This window comes from Miniopterus schreibersii (genome assembly GCF_964146895.1).
Source record: "Miniopterus schreibersii genome assembly, chromosome: 12".
Classification (NCBI taxonomy): domain Eukaryota; kingdom Metazoa; phylum Chordata; class Mammalia; order Chiroptera; family Miniopteridae; genus Miniopterus; species Miniopterus schreibersii.
In genome coordinates, this window is record NC_138112.1 from 3,202,122 (window position 1) to 3,225,353 (window position 23,232).

Sequence of the window (23,232 nt, forward strand, 5' to 3'; positions counted from 1 at the left end):
TTAAGGAGCAAGGGCCAGGAAAGCCATTGCAGAAAAAATACTTAGTCTAGCTTTTGAAGGGTGGTAAATTGGGGTGTGAGAGATAATAACATACAGGCAGATAAAAGAACATACACACAGAAGTACAAGAGCATGGTATGGAGTGAAATTACAGTCAGTATGGCTAAGGCCCTAACCTAATGCAGGAAAGGTGCACAAGATATGGGGGGGGGGGGGGGAGCAGAGACAGATCACAAAAGGTCCTAAATGCCTTCATGAGCTGACCCTTAAGGAAGTATGTGCCTCATCCTGGAGGCTGTAGATCACCAGTGATGTGTTCAGGCAGGAGAGAAGCATGAGTATTAGATTTATATTTTCAAAAGATCACTATGACTACAGTGGGGAAGTAGAGACTGTCTTTAAAACTAGATGCAGGGCTCTGGCCAGGTGGCTCAGTTGGTTAGAGCACCATCCCACATGCCTGGTGGTGGGTTTGATCCCCGGTCAAGACATACACCAGAAGCAACCAGTGATGCATAAAGGTGTGGGACAGCAAATCCGTGTTTCTCCAGCCTCCCAAAATAAATTTTATTTTATTTATTCATTGATTGATTTCAAAGAGAGGAAGGGAGCAGGAAAGAAAGAAACATCAATGATGAGAGAGAGTCACTGATCAGCTATCTCCTGCAACCCACTTCTCGGGGGGGCGGGGATCGAGCATGAAACCTAGGCATGTGCCCTGACTGGGAATTGAACTGTGACCTCCCAGTTCATAGGTCGATGCTCAACCACTAAGCCAAGCTGGCCGGGCTCTAAAATCAATTAAAAAACAACAACAAAAAAACAGGTGCAGAAAGAACAGTTATAAAATGACTGCTGTGGCAATGGGGACTGAGGGAAAGGACAGATTCCATAGACAGCTAGGAGGTAAAAGGGACACATTTTTAACATCAAGGGTTAAGGGAATAGAAAGAAATCATAGACTTGCAGGTGTTTGGTTCGGGCTGATTAGGTTTATGGTGGTACTTACCAAACTGGGAATACAAGAGAGGTTTACAGGAATGGGAAGAGAGGTCACTTTACACAGTTGGGTTTGAGATGCTTATCCAAGCTGTAAGGCACAATGATCTGGAGAAAACACATCTGACTCAGTGAACAGACAAATGCTGAAACCACATGTGAATGCAATCACTCAGGGACAGAGTCCTGAGAAAGGAGGGTCAATGGCGGGTCCCTGAGGAAGACCTGCACCTGACACTGTCCAGGGAAAGGGTAGGACAAGGACGGAGGCGGAGATCGGATGGCGAGGAAGACCACACGCATTGAGGGATGAGGGCCAACTGGGTATCAAAGCTGCAAGGTGAGCCGGTGAGGCCCAGCTGGATGAGCATGGTCCCAGGCAAGAGAGGCCGCCAGCTCGGTTCCTGGCAGGGCACAAGCCTGGCTCGACGCCCAATAGAGGGCGTGCAGGAAGCAGCCAACTGATGTTCCTCTCACATCGATGTTTCTCTCTCTCCCTCTCCCTTTCTCTAAAATCAATAAAAACGTTTTTAAAAAAACAAAAAACAAAAACTGGGAGGTCACCTGTGACTGACCATACAAGGCCAATTTCAGTACCATATTGTTAGAGGCAGGAGAAGTCCAAGTAGAGTGGACGAGGTGTGATTAGAAAGTGACAAAATGAAGTTTAGATTACTCTTTTAAAAAACTCAGCTATATGGGGAAGGAGAGCTAGGGCACAAGGTAGGAAGACCAGCTTGGGAGGGTTCTTTTTTTTAGTTGAATGAAGAGGAGAGTGAGCCTGGCCAGCGTAGCTCAGGGTTCAGCATCAACCTCTGTATGATCCAGATCTCAGTTCAATTCCCAGTCAGGGCACATGCCCAGGTTTCGGGCTTGATCCCCAGTGGGGGGCCTGCAGGAGCCGATCGACGACTCTCATCATTGATGTTTCTCTCTCTCACCCCCTTCCTCTCTCTGAAGTCAATAAAAACATATTTTTCAAAAAGAAGAGACTGAAAATCCTCAGAGCAAAACAGTAATAAATAAATGGAAACCTGATGGGGAGGAGGGCTCAGCACTGGGCAGGAATACATACAAAACACAATGAAAGGGAATTCACTGCCATTAGGAAAGGGGCTAAGCATTGATTTAGTTGCAGAAAACATCATAGGCAGGAGTAAGCTTAGAAATTCCTCTAAAATCACAAGCAAAAGTTTGATTAAATGGGCATCTGTCAGGTGCGAAACAACAGATTTCTTCAGATTCTCCAAGAGGCTCACAACCTATAAAAGTTTTTTAAAATACAGGTCTGAAAGAAATAAATCATGGACAATGACTAATTAAGAATAAATGGGGGGGGAGGAAATAAAATAAATGGGAGGCCCTGGCCAGCATGCTCAGTGGTTAGAGCAGCGCTCCCTGGAGGGTCATGGGTTCAATTCCCAGTCAAGGGCTCGTACCTGGGTTGCAGGTTTGATCCCTGCCCTGGTCAGGGTGTGTGCGGGAGGCAACCAACTGATGTGTCTCACATTGATATTTCTCTCTCTTTCCCCCCTCCCTCCCTTTCACTCTCTAAAAATCAATGGAAACAATATCCTTGGATGGGGATTAACAACAACAAAAGAGAATAAATGGGAGAGGGGAAGGGAATAATGGGGAGAAGTGGAAAACCAGACCAAGGACTAGTAAAAACTGACCTGATCGGAAAGGGGCAGCCACAGCAGGGCCAAGGAAAAAGAAAAATGAGTCACCAGAACCTTGCTCATTCTGGGACGGCATGGCCAAAGCGGGTACGATCAGCAGCAGGGAGCGTAACTGCATTCGAAGTTTATTCTGGAAATGGCACATCCACACAGAGCCAGAGTAGGAAAGACACTGAATAAAAGGCGGCCAGAGAGCGGTCTACAGCCCTAATTCAAAGGTGACTGGCACTCAGTCACTCAGCAGGTGTTCACCGAGTGTAGCCAGGCACTGTTTTAGCCTCTAAAGATACACAGGTGAAGGAATGACAAAATCCCTGCTCCATGAGACTACACTCCAGTGGAGACAAAAGTAAACAGGTAACAAATAGAGAAACTAGGGCAGTAAGGAGTAAGGAGGGTTAGCTGTGGGGTCATTTTCATTAAATGGTCAGGGAAGGCTCCTCTAAGGTGATGGTTACCAAGAACTGGCAAACTATGTGCCACAGGCCAGATCTGGCTGCCACCTAATTTTTGTTCAGTCCATGAGCTAAGAATGGTTTTTAACATTTTTAAATGGTTAGAAAAATCAAAAGAATAATATTTTGTATACATGAAAGGTACATGAAATTCAGATGTCAGCATCCATAGTAAAGCTTCACTGGAGCACAGCACACTCTTGGTTAAAGTTCTGTCCGCGGATGCTTTTGTCCTATAACAGCGGAGCTGAGCATTTAAACAGACTCTCTAGCCTTTGCAGAAAAAAACTTGCTGAACCCTGCTTTAGACCTAAATGAGAAGACCATAAAGATCTAGGTATAGTAGTATTCTAGCCTGACAGTAAGTGCAAAGGCCCAGAGACAGCAACAAGCATGACATGTATGCGACAAAAATGCCTGCGTGGTTCTGCAGCAAAACGAGAGAATGAAGAGAGGGTGCTGCTGCAGCTGACGGAGCAGAGGCGGGCCACAGATGGCTTGGCTGGTCATGGAAGGATTCAGGGTTATTGGGGGTGGGAAAGGGATGGGTTTAGAGGGAGTCATAATACTTGACTGACTTACTCTTGGAGCACAGGGTAGCTGTGGGAAGAACAGCCATTAGCAAAGTAAGAACACAAGCAAGGAGATAACAAAGCAGCCAAAAGGCGATAAGGGGTAAGGCTGGGGGTTTGGTGGTAGAATCGATGAACACGAGTTGGATTTACAGTACTTTGGAGGTAGTGTAAGAAGACTTTGCTGACAGGTTATTTGGGGTACTATGGAGTTAGTGTAGGAAGACTCTGCTGACGGGTTATTTGGAATATGAATAAAAGAGAGATGAAGGGTAACTCTTAAATTCCAGGCCTAAGCACTTGGGTAAGTAGCAGTCGTTCCAAAATAAGAAGGCGAAAATCAAGGCGTTTTGGACGTGCCAAGTCTCACACGCCTACGGGCATCAGGGGCGCCGCGGCCCACTGTCTCCTGGCCTGGGCAGAGTGCTGGCCGCCGCACGGTAGTCGACATCAGGAGGAATGACACACGTGAAGTACTCAGAATACTGCCTGGCCCACGATAAATTCCAACCCCTGTTACTATTAGACAAATGGAAACGTCAAGTAGGCAGTTGGTTCTACAAGTCTGGGGCCACAAGTAGTAGTCAGGGTAAGAGGCAGATCTGGCATCCTTGGCACATAGATGAGGCCTGGATGAGATCACCTAGGAAGAGTGTGTAGGTAGAGAAGGTAGCCAAAGGTAGAATCGTAGGTGACCCCAACATTCAGGAGAATTAAGCAGAAGGAAGCCATACAGAATACTGAAAATAATCAGCAAGTTAAGAAAAAGCAGATTTAGTGAGTGTTACAAAATCCAAGAAAAGAGTGTTTCAAGACGGCAGTGGTCAGCTGGTTCAAATGCTGCCCAAAGGCTTAATAGGATGAGAACTGAGAATTATGTATTCAATCTGGCCAGACAGAGGTCTTGAGGACTTTGATAAGAGATTTCTCAGTAGTCATGGGGATAAAAGCCCAACTGGAGCAGCTGAGGACAGGATAAGAGGTGAGAGAGTGGAAACAACATTTTCAATAAGTTTTGCTGTGAAAGGAGTAGAGAATTGGGTAGTAGCTAGAGGACGCAGGTCAAGGGTGTTTTAAAAGAAGGATTATATTAAGACAGTTTTTCGCGCTGATGAGACCAATGCAGTTGTGAGAAATTGCCAGTGCAGGAGAGAGAGGAGGTAACTGCAGAAAGAGCCCTGAGTAAATGAGAAGGGATGGAAGCAGAGTACAAGGGGAGAGTGTCCTTCCTCAACTGCAGAAAGCAGCAGAGGACAAGGTGGTACCTAAGCTTCCCTGTAGCAGGAACGGAAAAGCTATTACACACCATAAGAATATTAAAAACATCTTGACCCATATATTACACCTGGTATAACTGCCTCTCAAGAACCAGTAAGCCAGGAAATGAAGAGTACTACTTGAAACGACCCCGGGAACAACTGTTAACATCCAATTTCCAAAGTATCTTGCAGAGTATTATAATTTTAGTCCTAATAGTCATGCCATATTTTAAGATGGACTCAGTAAAAAGAAATTAGACAGTAACTTCCATGAGGGAAAGGGCATGTTCAATGCCAATGCCCCAGCACTTGGTCACCAGCCTGGTACATAGATGTTCTCAGGAAATCAATTATAATTTCCAGTCTCTCCATTTCTTCCTTTGTAGAGTGCTCTACTTAGGAATGCCATCTAGGGGGAAGAACAGCCTCTCTGCAAGCTCTCTGTCATCATCTGTTTAGAAGAAAATATACTGACATCGGTATCATTTCTCAAAAAGTAGAATGTTAACAATAATGCGGCTGAATCTGTAAGAAGGGAAAAGTAAAATGTATTCAAGCATAGTTGAATGTACAGACACCAAGAACAAACTTCTTAAGCCAAGACAGTTTTGAAACCCAACTACTCCAGAAAGGTATGCAATTATTGAACTAACATCACAGCCTCTTGTCAACAGATGGGCAGGGGCAGGGCCAAATCCAAATTCTCTGTTCCTGGCGCATCAAAAAGAACAGTGGTTGTTTGAATGCATAACAGATAGGAAGAGATTTAAACTGTTTTAAATAATTCCTGCCTGATATCGAGAAATGATAACCCCAAAAGTTAACTAGGATTAAATAGTGCAAGGACAGCTCGGCAGGGCGTGGCTCAGCGGTTGAGCATCGACCTAGGATCCAGAAGATCGGGGTTCAATTCCCAGTCAGGGCACATGCCCAGGTTGCGGGCTAGGCAGCCGATCAATGACTCTCTCATCATTGATGTTTCTACCTCTCTCTCTCCCCCCTCCTCTCCTCTCTCTGAAATCAATAGATATGTTTTTTTTAAAAAAAAATAGTGCAAAGACAATACACTATTCTTCAATAACAAGAGTTGGTAAAATCCCCGCCCCCCACAAGAATGAAATGTTTTCAAATATTTAATTGAATTCTACCTAGCAACTGGCACATGGCCCCGCATCCTCACTCCATGTCAACAAGAGCAAGAAGCCAAGATGCTCAAACAGCTAAGCAAATGAGACAGGTGTACTCTACCCATCCTGCTTCAGAAAGGGGCAACTGTAAAGTTGCTCATTTGTTTAAAAAAAAAAGGAACAGCAAAATAAACTCACTGCATCAGATAGTAAGCTATACAGATTGTTGGCAATGCCCCAAATTACTCTGCAGGGTCTTTAAAAATCAAAACAAAATAGCAAGACAGGTCTATCTGCAGACTCCTAGGTCCCAAGCCTAAACTGGTTCACCTGCCTGCACCACATTCTCAGGGGTTATTCTTCTGTTTAATAGGAAAGTACCACAAAATGACCAGATCCACTTGAGGAGACTGGAAAAATTAAACAAACACCAACACTGTTTTCAGAGATGGTTCTTTTTATTATAAGAGGTTTTAATCTCCCATATGCCAACTTTAAGTAGCTAACTTCATTTTGTACTATATGTTCATTCGACTACAAGGTTCTACTATAAATTTCTATTTTTTCTTCCAGTTTGTTTGTTCTTATCTTGGTGCAAAACTCAGGGTGCATCTTTCCTTCTGGGAAGATGGGCTGTTGAAAGACAAACAGCAACAAAAGTAACACTGAGGAATTCACAGCCTCCTTTCTTCTGCAGGTAAAGAGGGTTGTCTGTCCCCAGTGTGCTGAAGGAGCAATGGTAAGTTAGATGACAAAAGTGAACATTCCCTTTGGCAATAAAACAAAGCTACCAAGTCAGCCAACACAATTTTGACCCAATATTTTTTAGGAATTAATGTTCAACACATGAGTTGAGAAGTTTTATGTTCTTAATATCTCGAAAAACCAAGACTCTCTTCTACCAGATCATGGTTGGAAGCTTCCCATCACTTTCTGAGAAGCCCACATTATGTGGCATTAACCTATTTTAAAAAAAAAGTCCCCAGTATTTTTTTATTACTCCAATACTAGTCTGTCAAGTAGAATAAAGAATCATGAGTTATTCTTTGCTTTTGTAACCTCTTGCTCTCTGAATTATACCTACATGACCAGGAATTAAGTTATAGGAACAATGCGAATCTTTTGCATTTCCAATTCCCAGAGTTTCTCAAATGACACCCAATTTGGGGAATCAAGCTGCCCTCAACTTTGCACCTCTTGCAGAGCTCCTGCAACAACCCAGTTTCATCTTGAACTCCAGTCATTTTTATGAGGTTATCTGGTTAAGAGTGAACAGTATTTCCCATGATGAAACTTAGAAAATATTCATTATATGTAAATAACCTTAACTAAACCAAGTATCAATTCACCTAAAAGAAGGAATTTATACACAATTCCAGTGCCAAATTAAAAAGTCCTAAAGCTTCAATAACCCAATCAAGGTTTTAGAACTAAGAGTTGGTAAGAAGACGAGCTGGTATTAATAGCAGTTGCCCAGACTCTGCATAATCTACACGAATAATCCCAATTCAGTTTTCATTCTGACTGTACAGGAAATGCTTTCTGCAACCCAACATATCTAAAAGGTTTCATTCTGAGTGATGCAAGTCCTCCACACAGCCTCAAATGCTCAGGGTCAGAGACCTTGGTAATCCTCATTCATATGAAGCAAATTTACTTTAGATGGGAAAGGATTTACAAAGTACTTGTTAATGATACATCCACAAGCAGTGGTAACCTTAACAAGCAATATTCTGAAGCACACCTCTTTAAACTACAACTGAAAATGGACATAAAAGCTACACACACTTACTTGTTTCCTATATTGAAACCACACCTACTGTTTTCCCTGGTTTCCCTTTAGGTTTAGGATTTCTCTCCTAGCCCCATTTACTAAAATTTTATTTGACTATAAAACTACTATAAAATCATTTCATAATGACATCTCTCTGGCATTTCCTACTGAAAGTTAATTATTGCCATAAACTGACAATTCAAATAAAATACTTCTTAGGGAGCCAGTGAGGTCCTAGGACCCCTTGGGTAATATCAAAAAGTACAACACATGATCCATGCCCTCTAGGATCTGAATAAAAATATTCTTATTGATTCACAGAATGAGAAGGTAGCTTGAAAGGTCATTTTTATATATATATATATATATATATATATACATACATACACACACACACACACACACACACACACACACACATATGTAGAGAGGGGGGAGAAAGAGAGAGGGGGATAGGACTGTACTTGAAAAATTCACCTCCAGAAAAGATCATAAAATTATTTTGGTACCCTTTTTACCATCACTGTAATGACAACCATCATTAGCAAAAAGTTCTTTACACAGCTACCCTCTGCTTCAGTTTAAACCTATTTTTTTCTTATTCTAATATCAGTGGAGCTGGAAAACAGCTGGTTACCATTCCTAACCATGGCTTCGCCCATGTTTTTGAAGAGTGACGAAGGTGCCTCTCAGCCTTTCGCGCTCCCAGCCTTTCTTCCCAGGACTGGCTTCCAGTCACATCACCACCTTTCCAGGCTCCTCATCCCTTTCAAGCTGAGGGGCCTAGAAACGGAAACAGCACCCGAGCAAGAGGGGAATCCGCGCCAGGATTATATAAAAGAGACGGTGCCGCCCCTCAGGATACCACATCACTTTTAAAACCCCAATCAGGACTTTCACAAAAATGTCCTGAAACGGCTCTCAGACTTTCCTTTGTGATACTTTAGTTTACTATTTTAAAAAAACTTTAGCCTTGACCGGGTAGCTCAGTTGGTTAGAGCACTGTCCTGATACACCAAGGTTAAGGGTTCGATTCCCAGTCAGGGCACATACAAGAAGCAACCAACGAGTTCATAAATAAGTGGAACAAATCGATGTTTCTCTTTCTCCCTCCTGTCCTCTCTCTAAAATAAAAAAATAATTATCCTTAGACTTGTACAACATTAATAGCTTATATGTAGTATGTCCTTGCAATGTGTTCCTAAAAGTTGTAAGTATATCAAATTTCCAATTCAACATTCACTGATATCCTCCTATATGAAAAGTCATCATTGTAAACAGTATAAAACATAATTGGTGACTTAGAAATGGCCCACGTCTTAAAGAAATTGTAATCTAATGGGGGAACGACAGATACAATAAAAAGTATTTACAACATAAAATATCCCAGAGCCCTGGCCGGTGTGGCTCAGTTGGCTGGAGCGTGGTCCTGTGTATCGGAAGGTCATGGGTTCAATTCCCTTGGGGCTCAAGAGTATCTTTCTCACATCGATGTTTCTCTTTCTTTTTCTCCCTCTCCCCCTTCCTCCCTTCTAAAATCAATTCTTTAAGGGTAGGTATAAAGTACAAAAAAAAAAAGAGAGAGAGAACAGGAAATGAGAAGTTGAGTTTCAACTAGTAGTGGTATCTGTAAAAACTTCACACACTTCATAGAAGAGTTGGGATCTATGGATCTGAACTGAGCCATGAAAGATAAATAAGCCAGAAGCAGGGCAAGATGGGAAAGACTTTAAGGCAAAGAAGAGGCATTAGCAAAGGTGTAAAGCAGGTGCACACAGACTGTGGAGAACATCCAATAGACTGGTATTCGAATATGGTGGGAGCACATAAATGAGAATGTCAAGAGGTAATGTTCAAAATGTACAAATGTAGGCTAGCAGACTATGAAGGGCTGAGAATTTTAAATATTATTTTATATTCAGCAAGAAGTCAAAGGATTTTAAGAGTGAAATGACATAATCAGATGTGAAGTCAAGAAAACCGCAACTAACACTGCATACAGTGAAAAGGAAGGCAGTCGGGCTATCGTAATAATCCACGTGACAGCCACGGAAAGTTAGAGGCGGCCAGGGTAGATGACACTCCCCGCACATCATGGACAAGCCTGAGGCCGGCCGGACCGTGCGGGAAGAGGAAGGAGCTGAGGCAGCATGCCCCCGGGAGGGTGAGGGCGCTTTCAAGGAAGTACAGGTCTGACCCTGATTTGAGTTCTCCCTCAGCCACGTCCTAGCCATCTGACTTAAGAAAACTGTTTAACTAGTCTGTGCCTCAGTTTCTTCATCTGTAAAAGACAGTACATTAGGTATTTTAGCAAACCTTTTGAGAGATAAAGCGGAACTGTATTTTTCCTTTTTAAGCATACTACCCTCTACTAGTTCTTAAACTTTAATCTGTAGGGATGTAAAGCACAGCACAGGGGATACAGTCAATAACTATGGTGCCAGAGGGGGTACTAGATTTATTGTGGGGATCACTTCGTAAGTTATACAAATGTCTGACCACTATGCTGTACACTTGAAACTAATACAATAGTGAATGTCAGCTCTAATCGAAAAATTAAAATAAAAAACTTGACTATTCTATTTGTAGTTATTTTTATTTCTCAAGTTAAGTTCCGAGCTCCAGAAATTGTAACCTACAACTTAGCATTTCTTCTGTAATTAAAATGTCAACTGCATTGATCTCTGCAGACTTACTGTCCCCAAGCAGAAACTAGAGAACAGATGTCAGAATTACCGAGTAAAGACTAATAGATCTGAACCTGGGGGCCAAAAACCCTGAAGAGCCTCAGAGTTGTTGTAGGGGATCACCAAGTATAGTGGTACCTGGGTTTTCGAATGTGACCCGTTCCAGAAGACCGTTGGTGTTCTGAAATGATCGAAATCCGAGGGATCCACAGCTGACAGCTAGGCCTCAGGATCTAGTGCAAGCCACGTGGCCTGTTAAACTTCCGAGGGGTGTTTGAGAACCGAAGCATTTCCTTCCAGGTTTACAGCATAGTTAAGCAAAAATGTTTGTCCATGGAGATGTTCAAAAACCAAGGTACCACTGTACTCACAATCTTACAAAGATAAGGAACACTAGTCATAGAGACCAAAGGAGCAACTCCAATATAGCTGCCTTGGCCTGATAATTATGCAGCTCACAGGGGCAGTGTATGCCTCGGTACCCTACCTTCCTATTTACTGTCTCCTTCTTCCTCCGCCCTTTTTTGCCTTATCTCTAATTATGTGCTAGTTGAACATCAATGGTACACACAGTTACCAAGACGAATGGCTGGCCTTCAGTTTGGTTCTAACTTACGGATGAACTTAATACCCAGACTAAAATCAAGAACATTCTAAAGTCAAGGTTATAGCACTCAAGTAGGTACTTATGCATACCTCAAAGTAATGAAAACCAGTTATCTTGGTGAAAAAAAGTCTACAGCATTCATGTAATTTCAATATCTAATAATAATCAGGGGTTCCTATAGACCAGGCAAAATGCTAAGTACTCTGCATGCATAATTTCAATTAAGTTTCACAATAATCTTATTGAGCATGATTGCTGGTAATTTGCAAATAAAGAAACTGAAGTATGGAGAGGTTAAGAAATTTTTCAAAGGTCAATCAACTAATAAATGGCGGTGCTAAGATCTGAACCCAGGCAGTCTAAATCCAGAGCCCATGGTTTTAACAGGTCTTAATTATACTACTATGCTATACTATGTCATACTATTACAGATTAGATAATGAGGGTCTCCCCTCCTTTATAAAGGTATTTATATATGCATAAATAAAAAATCCTAGCTAGAGAGATTACAAAAAAAATTTCCTCATTAACTAAGCTTAAAGAGATGTTATCCACATGGTTTTACTGCTTGTAATTAAAGGCAATAACCTAGGAACAATGTTGAATGTTTGTGTTTGATCCACAAATTCGTTAATACTCAAGAATGAACAGAAGTTGAAAACAGATACATGTGAATATTTATTTCTCTCAGTATACATATTTATTACAGATATTTGTAATTAATGTCTCCCCAGTTTTTAGAACTGAGATAGTAAAAAGGAGAGTTTAATGAAAAAATTTTTCTCCAAAAACATTCCTCATAAGTAATTACTCTCCCAGATGGAAACAGAAAGCCACAATCACCACGATGCCATCAAATAACAACACTGCTTCCTCAGCGAAGCACGGATCCTCAGGGGTGGATATCGCTAAAACAGTGTGAATGTTAGAAAGGTTCCCAGTTCTTACTGCTGAAGGACACCAAAAAATCTGTGCCCAAACATTCCAACCAAATACAAACAGAAATGCAGGAAAACAGAAAAAATATATGGAAGAAAGCACAACTCTAGAAATAAATGCCAGTGGAATAGATCCTACTCCAGTACCGTACAAGGCATTGCTGCAGCAATAATTAAAGGTAAGGTATCTGGGGAAATCCCTTCAAGTCTATTTGTCAAACAGAAAAACAACTACTCATTTCAAAGAAAGGGGAATTTTCATACAGAGTACAGAAAACTGCCAACTAACTCTTACATGTATATCTTTAACTGTTAAAACTCATTAGGGTAGTATTCACCATCTAAAAAGTTAAACCAAGTTTGGCCTCTAACAAGTTTTGTACTAATCCTACAAGGGAATTTAGGTCATCCAAAACAACTATAAATCACACAACAAAATTCTTCTTTCAAATGTCTTACTTAGTCATTAAAAGTAAATGTCTGGCAGAGGCTACAGCTGGTTGGCTTCCCCTGGTGTGTAACCTGACAAGGTACAAAGCTCATTGAAATATTTAACAGTGGTAGTATGGATTTCTTTGGATAGGTCAAGAAAAGCAGCTCATCCTTTTTAAAAACATAAAGAACCATTTTATGGGATGTCATTCTCAGTCCAAGTGTCTGTGCATTTCCTCGGGGCTTTCTAAAGACCTTATAGAGGGGGGAAATGAAAAGTCTAACAAAGGACCCCTTTTCTCTCTCATTCCCAACATAATCCACCTCAGCCACCGGGCCAGTGGCATCCACACTGTCATAAATGCCAGCAATTAGAGAATGAGACCATAAAACCACCCACACTCAGGTGTGAGAGCGCAGGCCTCCGGCTTTTTAACCGTGCCATACAGATCCTGTACTTCATTCTTCCAGGCCCCCTTCACAACCCATGAAACGACAGCAACAAAAAGCAGCCTTTGTCTGCCTGCCTCATACTGATGTGATCAATGAAACCATCTGGGTCCAGGTGAAGGATTTAAGATTCCTTTTTCTTAATAAAGAGTGCATTTCCTCCAGCACGCCACACATCGATCCACCAAAGGACATGCTGTGTTTTGAGCACTAATATAATGGAAACTAAAGTGAAGCTCCATTTTCCAGAAAAATTACTTTACCTATTCTGAAGCTACTCTAGAAACCTGGGCAATTCCTAAATCTCCCAAGGAATATTGCAGCCTACAAAAGTATTCTTAGTTAACTCAATAATTCCTAGAACCTCCTGAAGTCTTTCTAATCAAAAAGTTAATTTAAATCTCAGTTAACTTTCATTCAGTCTGTTTTAAAATCTGAAACAATTTAGAAGCAAGCAATATTTCATTCACTGTCTTCACAACCTACCAGTCCATAAAAATCACAAGTCTGTGATTTACTCCAAATAAGGTTTTACTTATCAAGCTTTAAAACAATCTAGGTGAGACCCAAACAAATACTCTGTGAGCTCTTTAGCTTCCTCCTTCCCAAGAGTGCCTGCGGGGTCAAGGCTCCGATTAAGATGTAGATACGCATGTCAAAGTCATTAGTAGTAATTTAACCTTTCTTGATACCCGAAAATAACATATGCATAACAGAAGGTTCCATCCCAGAAATCCCAAAATAAATTCCTCCCCAGAAGTAGTGACAGTCACAAAGCTTCCCCCTCTCAGAGGTCTATGCCACTGGGCTCTCTACCCTGGCAGGCAGAAGACTGGAAAGTGACAAGAAAGCCTTCAGCTAAATCTAGACGCACGCTGAAGTACTGTGCCAACACTAGTGGAATGTGGGCAGCAAAGAGATCTTAATTAGGAGACCTACAATTAAATACAGTGAGTCTTCAAGAGAGAGGCAAGGAGTATGTGATGCCTCGGAGCAAGCGAAGCACTTGGCCACCCCTCCAGCCACAGGGCAAGGAAGGCAATGGGGGGCGTTGAGTCTGCATAGCTCAAAAGAACAGCTCCATGGTGAGAAAACAGGGGAATTGAGTCAGGATGCAAGTATTTTCTTTTCTCAACTTCCAATCAGAAGATGAATCACTATTTTGTGAATGATTTCCTACAGGAGCATGTGCCTTAAGATAATTAACAGGACGGTAACCCACATGTCATATGGTTTCCAGTGAGAGATGAAGAAAAGTTATAAAGACTGCATTTCTGATCCTCAGTACAAACCCAAGTACTACATTAGAGCGTAACAATCACTCCCTGAAAGGTAGGTACCATCACTTTGGATTTACAAATACATTAGTGTACTGGATTTTTCCCTCCCTTCCTTCCTCCCTCCCTCCTCCCTTCCTTTCCTCCTTTCCTCCTTTCCTCCTTCCTTCCTTCCTTCCTTCCTTCCTTCCTTCCTTCCTTCCTTCCTTCCTTCCTTCCTTCCTTCCTTCCTTCCTTCCTTCCTTCCCTCCCTCCCTCCCTCCCTCCCTCTCTCTCTTTCAATGTTTTATTGATTTCAGAGAGAGGAAGGGAGAGGGGGAGATAGAAGCATCAATGATGAGAGAGAATCACTGATTGGCTGCCTCCTGCACGCCCCCTACTGGGGATCAAGCCAGCAACCCAGCACCTGCCCTGACCAGGAATCCAACTGTGATATCCTGGTTCATGGGTTGACACAACCACTGAGCCACGCGGCCGGGCCCAGATTTTTCTTTTAATTTAAAAGCTCACACATCTAGAGGAATACAACACACAGTCTGAAAATAACTTCCCTCTTGAACCATGAACCTACAACACTGAAACATGAAAACAAATTTAGCCAAACAAGGACTCTAAACACCAGATGAGTAATATTTAAAATTTGATCTTCATTTTTCTTATAATTAAAATCGGTCAACTTCAGCCAAGAACTTTTTCCATACAGTTAAGTCTTTACATTTTGTTCATATAATGAAAACTTTCCGACCAAGTTGATATTTCCCTTCCCAATGATGCTAGTTAAATGGGCAAATGTACAATCTGATATTAAAAATAACCAGAGACACTCTCTTTAAATAAACTCAGAATAAGAAATTCTGACCTGACCAAAAAAATTAACACAATAGAAAAGAATCGGAACACTGGAGTACAAAAGGGTTAATGAGCTAATATTCAGACAACCTTTTCATTTCTCAGAAGTTTTAGGTTAAAAGTGAACTGCCTAAGGTCCCACCGCTGAACAGAGAGAGAGAGGAGTGCGAGGACAGTCCCTGTCCACTGACTTCCACTCGAAGGCTCTTCTAGTCCACTGTGTTCTCTGCTTCATTTTCCTCCTGCCAAGCTCAGGATGAGCTGGAAAGGCAATGAAGGAGCAATTCCCACTCTTAGTACATGTGCCCAAAAAAACAGGAAGAAAAAAAAAATCACAGCCTGGCTGGCGTGGCTCAGCGGCTGAGCATCGACCTAGGATCCAGGAGATCTCGGTTTGATTCCCAGTCAGGGCACAGGCCCGGGTTGCGGGCTCGATCCCCAGCAGGAGGCGGGCAGGAGGCAGCCGATCAATGACTCATCACTGATGTTTCTATCTCTCTCTCCCTCTCTCTCCCTTCTTCTCTCTGAAATCAATAAAGATATATTAAAAAAAAAAAAAAAATCACGGAACTCTCCAACTACAGAACCATCATCTTCTCTAAGCCAACCCAAGGGCCCGCCTCAGTCTACCTCAGCTGAACCACATGTCAAATGAAAGCAAACACATACCAATGTATGGACTGCACTTTAGTTTCCATTCTGTTAGTGCTTATATATTAGGCACAAATGCAATTCAGTTTCAACTTATTTCTAATTAAAGTTTGCCAAATATTATGATCAGGGTCTGAAAAGTATGCTTTCAACATTTTGTGAGGTGGTAGGGAAGATAACTGAATTATGAAATTAATAAACAAAGACTAGCCCTAGCCGGTTTTGCTCAGTGGTTGGAGCACTGGACTGTGGAATAAAGGGTCCCGGTTCGATTCCAGCCAAGGGCACGTACCTCGGCTACAGGCTCGATCCCTGGCCCTGGTCGGGGTGCATGCAGGAGGCAACCAATCTATGTCTCTCTCACATTGAACTTTCTCTCCCTCTCTCTCCCTTCTACTCTCTCTGAAAAGCAATGGGGGAAAAATATCCTCCAGTGAGGATTTTTAAAAGTTATAAATAAACAAACAAACATAGTTGCTGATAAACCATTTCTGGGGTTTATATTAAAGCAGTCCAAGTTCTAGTCGACAGAGAAGATGCTATACTATGTTTATTTAGATGACAAAGCAGAGTAATATTTATTACCCGAGATAATCCTCAGTTACATGGAGCACTGACACTAGGTGGGCAAGGAGACACAAAAGCAGACCTCTGTGATTTCTCGCAGTGCTCAACAGAAATCAAACTAAGTCTACTTCCTAACTGTCAAGCAGAGAGCCAGAATAGGAGACCAGCAACACCTATGTTTTCCAAAATAACCCCATTCCAACAGAATTTGGTGATGAAGAATTCTTACATGTGGTTGTTACCAAGAGAGCTAATCAATGAGGGAAGTTAGGGGACATGTGGCCGCCAAGGACAAGCCTCCTATGGGCTAAAGGAGTTTCAACAGGGAAATGATCTAGAAGTCCTGTTATCTTTCAACCACCTTAACTTACTAGTTCTGTAAGTATTAACTTAGGTTTTGCTATGAACAAGTTACAGTCATTATTCATGGGTCACAAGCCATGTCTTCCTGAATCCAGGAAGACCTGATACAGAGCTGCAAGGGAATTCCGAGAAGCAATCTTTAGAATTCGCAAGTGTGTCAGCCCAGGGAAATCCTAAACCTCCCTTTTGGAACTTTATCATTGATTTGTAAGACCCTGTAACAAAATGCTTGGTTTCTACACTGAACACACTACCAGGTCAAAGGACACAATCATTTGGGTTAGTAATAAACCATACTATGGGTTAGCGCTAATCAAAACCACCAACACATCCTAGATTGCCTCAAACGATCACATAAAAAGCTTACCAATGAAACAACAGCTCATTTAAGCCCAAGTCAGAAAAAATACTGAAGCTTAAGTAAGCAGCTGACCACTCTTCTCATAATGAGGTAGCAACTACTGTTCAGGGAAAACTTTTGAAAGAAAAAACTTACTAATATGACCTTATCTGAAATAACTGCAATTCTTTAACAGGCTTCACTCACTACATACTACAGCTAAGCAAAATAATGCCAGTAGATAAGAAAATGTTAGCACCTGATTAAAACTTCAAAGGTGATTTATCAAAGACCAACAGATAAAATATTCTGGTGCCCAGACATTAGGTCCCTGAATCCAGGTGACTCTCTTTCTCGCCAGTCTCTTAAAAAGCTGTAATTGGAAACTGTCGGCATAAAACTTTGCTTTTTAATATGTGATGACATTTGGAATGTGAACACTTGGTCCTTCAATACAAAATACATAAGCATGCTAAACAAGAAGAAAATACTTCTCAAGATCCTCTTAAAATAGACTAACTTCTCCTAATTGAGATTTTCTTATTATACTCAAATATACATGGGGCTAACATTCTACATATAACCAGGCAAGTCTCAATTTTGAAAATAAGCAGATAAATGAAAAGTCTTTTTTTTTTTTTTTTTGCTGCTGTATCTTTTAGAAAAGCAAAATCAACTCACATTTAAGCACCAACTCCATGCAAGTAACCTGAACGGTTCAGTCTTTTTGTCATGTATGAGGCCTTTGGTTCTCCAACTACATGGGATCTGTGTTGTTAGCTTAAAAAATACAGAATTGGCCTTTCAAAAAAAAATAATAATCTACAGCAACCAATAAATAGTCTCAAGCAACCCTGCTGACTGCAGCTGCCTTCTGAAGGCTGGGAAGAGGAGGCGGAGACAGAGCAGAGAGGCAGGGAAAGGGCCGCTGCAGCTAGCTAGCTACATAGCAAGGAACACGCCCCCACCATGTCCTCCCTGCTCCACCACAAGGCGGGTTGTCAGCCTCCTGACCAGGCTGCCTTAGAGACGACTTTTAAAAGGAGGCAGGAAGAGTAACAACGGAAAAATGCCAGCTCCTTGAAAGGAGGGGCCGGGGTAACTGGGATCTCCTCCCCCCTTCCTCCCAGGATCTCTGAGTGCATCTAGAGGGGTGTGGGGTACCAGCGGGGATAGGGGTTTGCCCAGGATATTCTGTGCGCACTAACGGCAGAGCACGCAGGAAATGCCTGGTTATCTTTCCCTTTCTGTTTCAATCAAGAGCACTCCAGAGCAGCAGCCCCACACCCCCTGGGTGGCGGCCCCTCCAGCGGCCCTTCCTCCCCCTGGCATCCCTCTTCCACTCCCCGCCCTCCCCAGCGACTCAAACTCCCCCTCGCACCCAGCGGAAAATGCATGCCCAAGGCCGTGGCTGAACCTGAACTCAACTTCCCTCGCTTGCCAGGGCAACTTTCTTTTTCGCTGAAGGAGGCTGAGCGGTGCCTATCAGAGCATCCCCATTCTCTCCCCAGCACTAACGTGGAAGGGCAAAGATCTCGAGTCAGAGACACCCCTAACTGTTCCTAAGGAGTAACTGCTTCATAGCCCCCTTCCCCGGCCAGAAGCGACCGCCACCACACGCGAAAGCAGAACCGCCCCTCGTCCGCTCCTCTCACTCCAGCCCTGCTCCCACCCCTTCCACGCCCCAGGACTGGCCTAGGAAAAGGTGGATCAATAATGAAATGTCGGAGACGAGGCGGCCGGGAGGGAGCCGGGGCTGGAGGCCGCGCGCCGCCCCGCGCGGCGGGGGTGGGAGGGCACCGCTTCCCCGGGGACGCCGCCCCGGCCCCCACCTCCCCGCGCGGGCCCCTCCGCGGCGGGAGGGAAAGCTGCCTCCGCGCGGGGACGGGGAAGGCTGCTCCGGGCCAGGGGCCGGGGCGGCGGGCGGGCTCCCCCAAGACCCTAAGGAGGCCGGGCGCAGTGGCGGCAGAGCCGTTCCCTGCTTCCCGGGGCTGAACCCGCAGCTGCGACGGGAGCCGGCTGCCGCGCGGGGCGGCCACCGTTACCCGGGAGGGCAGGCGGGGCCGGGCAGCAGATTTCCCCGCCAGGGCAGGGCGGCGGGCGGGAGCGTGCCCCGGCTCGGGTGGGGACGGGCGAAGGAAGGGGGAGTGGCTGCAGCCCGGGGACCGCGGCCGGGATGCAGCCGGGGCCCGTCAGGTTTTCGGAAGCAAGGTGCTGGGAGAGACGCAGGTCCCCAAGGACAGGCAAGCGCGGCCCTGGGGAGGCCACCACCCGGGAGGTGCCCAGGGAAGACCTGCCCCGGGAGGAGAACATCTGCCCGGGAGGGAGGCGGGCCGCGGAGGGATCGGGGCTCGGGCGGGAGGTGGGCGGCATCTCGCCGGGATGAGGTAATCTGCGCGGGGAGGAGGGCTCAGTCCCGGGATGGGAAGCCCCGCGAGGGGTCCGTGCCAAGGCATCTGGGCGAGGGTCGGGGGGGGCGGCGCCCTCCGCCAGAGGGGCTCACCCCGGGCTGGGCGCCTGGGGTCCCGACCCACGCTCGGGGTCCCGAGACGGGAGGGCTCTGGCCCGGGTCGGGGACCCGGGACGGTCCCCGAGCGAGGATGCTCCGCACCGGAGGGGGGAGGGGAGGAGGCTCCGCAGAGGGTCGAGACCCCGGGCCTGGGGGTTCCTCGCCCCCTTACCTCTCCGCTGCCGCCTCCCCCGCCGCTCTCCCCAAACACCGCCCGGAACCGGCGCAGGTTGGTGCCGATGGCGGCCGAGACCTGCAGCGCCGCGTCGAAGCCCGGGCCCACCCGGAGCAGGGCCGGCCCGGAGGAGGCCGAGGACGATGACGAAGTCGAAGACGAGGCGGACGACGCGGAGGCGGCCGAGGCGGCGGCCGCTGCCCCGGGAGCCCCGGCCCCGCTGCTTCCCGCCGCCGCGGCCGCCACAGCCGGGGGGGAGGGGGGCGCCCCGAGGCCGCCGCCGCCGCCGCCCGGGGGCCCGGGGGGCAGCAGCAGGGCCGGGACGCGCTGACGCGGGGCGCCCCCCAGGCCCCGGCGCCCCCCGCCGCCGCCGCCCCCGGTGGTCCCGGGCCGGGCGGGGAAGCGCCACCGACAGCTGTGCGCCATGTTCGCCCCGTGAAGTGAAGCAGCGAGAGGGAGAGGCGACAACACAGGGGGGCGGGGAGGCGGAGGCCGCGGGCCCGGGAACCTGCCTAACCCGCCCGGCGCCGCCCCCGCCTGCGCGCCGCCGGCCGCCACGCCGAGCGCCGGGCCGCGCCCGCCGGCCCCGCAACCTGGATGCCCGGCTGCGGCCCCCGCTCCCCACGCCCGGCCGCGGCTGCACCGCCCGAGGCCCGGGCCGCCGCCTCGCGCCCGCCGCCCGCCCCGCAACCTGGATAAGCGCGTGCCCCGCCCTCCGGGAGCGGCGGGGCTCGGGAACAGGAGGGGGAGGAAGCCGAGGAGCCGCGCGGAGCGCGGGTTCCGGGGGGGAGGGGGCGCGGGCTGGGAGGGCTGGAGGCGGAGGGAGCAGGCCGCCGGCCGCCTCCAGGGCCCGAGGCCGATTACACACGTTCCCGGGATGCTCTGGGAACCGGACGCCCGGGAGCGCGGCTTCCAGGGGAGCGCGGCCGCCGGCTCGGGGGTGGGGCGCCTCCTCCGCCTCCGGGCGCCGGCGCAGGGGGTCGCCCCGGCCTGACGCCCGCAGAATGAAAGACCCCGTATTGTACTACTCGCAAAACGGAAGCGTCGCCCGCTTCACCATGTGCAGGACAGAAAGGCCTTCAATGAACGCGCTTTAAAAATAAAAAGGCGCCCCTCCCATTTCCCTGCCGGCGCTCTCCGCACGCACACGGCAAGTGGCAGTCCCGCCACCCCTCGCCCACGAGGCGCTCGGGGCCGAGGGACCCCGTCGCCCGCGCCCTTCCGCGGGGAGCCGGGCTGTTCCTGCAGCGCGGGCGGGGCGGCGGCGCGACGCCGCCGAAGTTGGGCGGCTAACGGGGCCGGCGCGGAGAGGCGGGCGCGGGCGCCCCCCCGTCCCCGCGCGCCCGCGGCCGCACGCAGAGCGGACCCTGATCCGGGCGCGCGGAGGGCGGGGCTCGCGAGCACGTTTCTGATTAAGAGGGAGGAGGGGGCGCCGGCTTTATGATGCTCGGGGTGGAAGGGGCCCGCGGCGGCGGTCTCCGCGCGGGGTAGCAGGCCGAGGGGGAGGGCGGGAGGAAGGAGGGGGTTAGGGCGGGGATGAATATCCACCGGGTTTACTTTATTGCGGGAAAGAGGGGAGGGCGCCTCGAGCTAGGCGTTAGGAGCCTGCGAGGCTGGGAAAGCAGAGAAGGGCGGGAGGGGTTTGTACCGGGAGAACTCGCGGTGGCTGAGGCTGGGGGGTCGGTGCACAGCCTGCAGGCCGGGGCAGCCCCCCCAGCCGAGATGGAGTTCGCTGGAAGGTCACGCAGCCTTCCTGGACTCTAGCACTGCTACAGCGCCCTGCCTGTAATAGCACAGCCTGGGGCGGCGAATTTGGGAAGGAGGGGGAGGCTCGTGTGAGCAGGTTGCAGTCAGCTCGAGTCCTCTGGAGGGTGCACCGCACGCCTCCAGAGAAGGTCCACGGCCTCCTGGTGCTGAACCTGCGTCCTTCCACTGGCGAAATGTTCGTGCTGCGCGAACGACGGGGTGGGGGCGGGGGGAGCAGGGGAAAGGAGGACGCGCGGCTCCAGCTCCCCCAGCTCTCCCCGGATCGATCGTTCCAGCCGCGCAGGATGGAGCCCAGATGGTCTGCAACGCGCACGCACAGAGCCAGATTCCGTTGTTACATCGCGTGGTTGTACAAAAGGGTGGGAGTCGTGGCAGAATCTCGTAAACGGCGGCCCCAGACTCCGCTCAGGAGGACACAGGCACCCCATTGTGGAAGGTCCTCCATTGCAATGTATTTGGCGTGCGGCGCAGGGCGTTTTGCTTCAGTGTAGCTGCTCTGATCAGTTACAGATTGACGACCACGTGGATTCCCTCAAGCATCCTGATTTGTTCCTTCTCTAGCTCTCTCGCTTGTTTTTCTTTTGTATTTGCCCCCCCCCCCCCCACACACACACACCTTCTTTAATATGCATAACGGTCTGCAGAGGTAATAGGCCCGGGACTGAGTGACAGGATTTATGTAACAATCAACAGGGTTTCTTTCCATCTTCCATCTCTGAGAAAACGAGCCAGCTAGGTTCTGAGTAACCTTACTTCAAGCACAGGCGGGAGGTCTGCAGGTTGGTGGTGGCAGCAGGTCTAAGATTGTGTGAAAAATGTCCAGACTCAGTCCTTGGTAGAAAACCTTGAGAAATCTAGTTTGTCTCTGCCTCCAGACTAGTCCAAAAGGAGCCAGAGCAAATCAGAATTGGGTTTATTATTGGAGCTTTTAAAGCAGAAACAATAATTTACATTTGTTGAGTGCTTTCTGTGAGCGTAAGTGCTCTATATGTTCTCACCAACCCTCTGAGATAATTCTGATTTCATGAATAGGGAAACGGGCTTAGAGTAGTACCCAAGGTCACACAATAAGCAGCAGAACCAAAACTCATTGGGTCTGACACCAATATCCATTTACCATGCTGCTGATCCCAAAAAGACATACTATGCCACCTCACACGGATTAGGATTACTACCATCAAAAAAGCAAAACAGCCCAGCCCATGTGGCCCAGTAGTTGATTATGGACTTATGATCCATTTGATTGGGGTTCGATTCCTGGTCTATTCCCCAGTAGGGGGCGTGCAGGAGGCAGCCGATCAATGACTCCTCACTGATTTTCCTGTCTCTCCCTTCCTCTCTCTGAAATCAATAAAGATTTATTTATTTGTTTGTTTGTTTGTTTGTTTATTTATTTATTTTTTAAGGAAAAGAAGTGTTGGTGAGGATGTGGAGAAACTTGAATGCTTACGCAGTGCTGGTGGAGATGTAAAATGGTACAGCTGCTGTGGAAAACAAACAGTATGGTAGTTCCTCAAAAATTTTAAAATAAAATTGCCATATGATCTAGGAATTCTACTTCTGAGTATATGCCCAAAATAATTGAAAGCAGGGTCTCAAAGAGACATTGGTACAACTGTGTTCACGCTGCGCTATTCACAGTAGCTGAAACACAGAAGCAACTCGTGTCCATTGACCAATGAGTGGATAAGCAGAACATGTTACAGTCATACAATGAACTATTATTCAGCCTTAAAAAGGAAAGAAATTCTG

At 46.9% G+C, this 23,232-nt stretch overlaps 1 protein-coding gene across 3 annotated transcripts in view; it reads right to left on the reverse strand.

Annotated features, from left to right (window-relative positions):
• The window catches only part of KMT2A (lysine methyltransferase 2A), a gene marked incomplete at its 5' end in the record, with an annotated part of 82,887 nt that extends 62,748 nt beyond the window's left edge, over positions 1-20,139 (reverse strand). For 2 of the 3 annotated variants that reach the window (XM_081154957.1, XM_081154955.1), the window contains 2 exons: positions 17,711-17,809; positions 19,711-20,139. In XM_081154957.1, the coding sequence (XP_081011083.1) occupies positions 17,711-17,809; positions 19,711-20,139 (528 nt within the window). The remainder of the gene's footprint in view (positions 1-17,710; positions 17,810-19,710) is intronic. The other variant, XM_081154956.1, reaches the window with a different exon arrangement.
• Between the last annotated feature and the right edge of the window lie 3,093 nt (positions 20,140-23,232).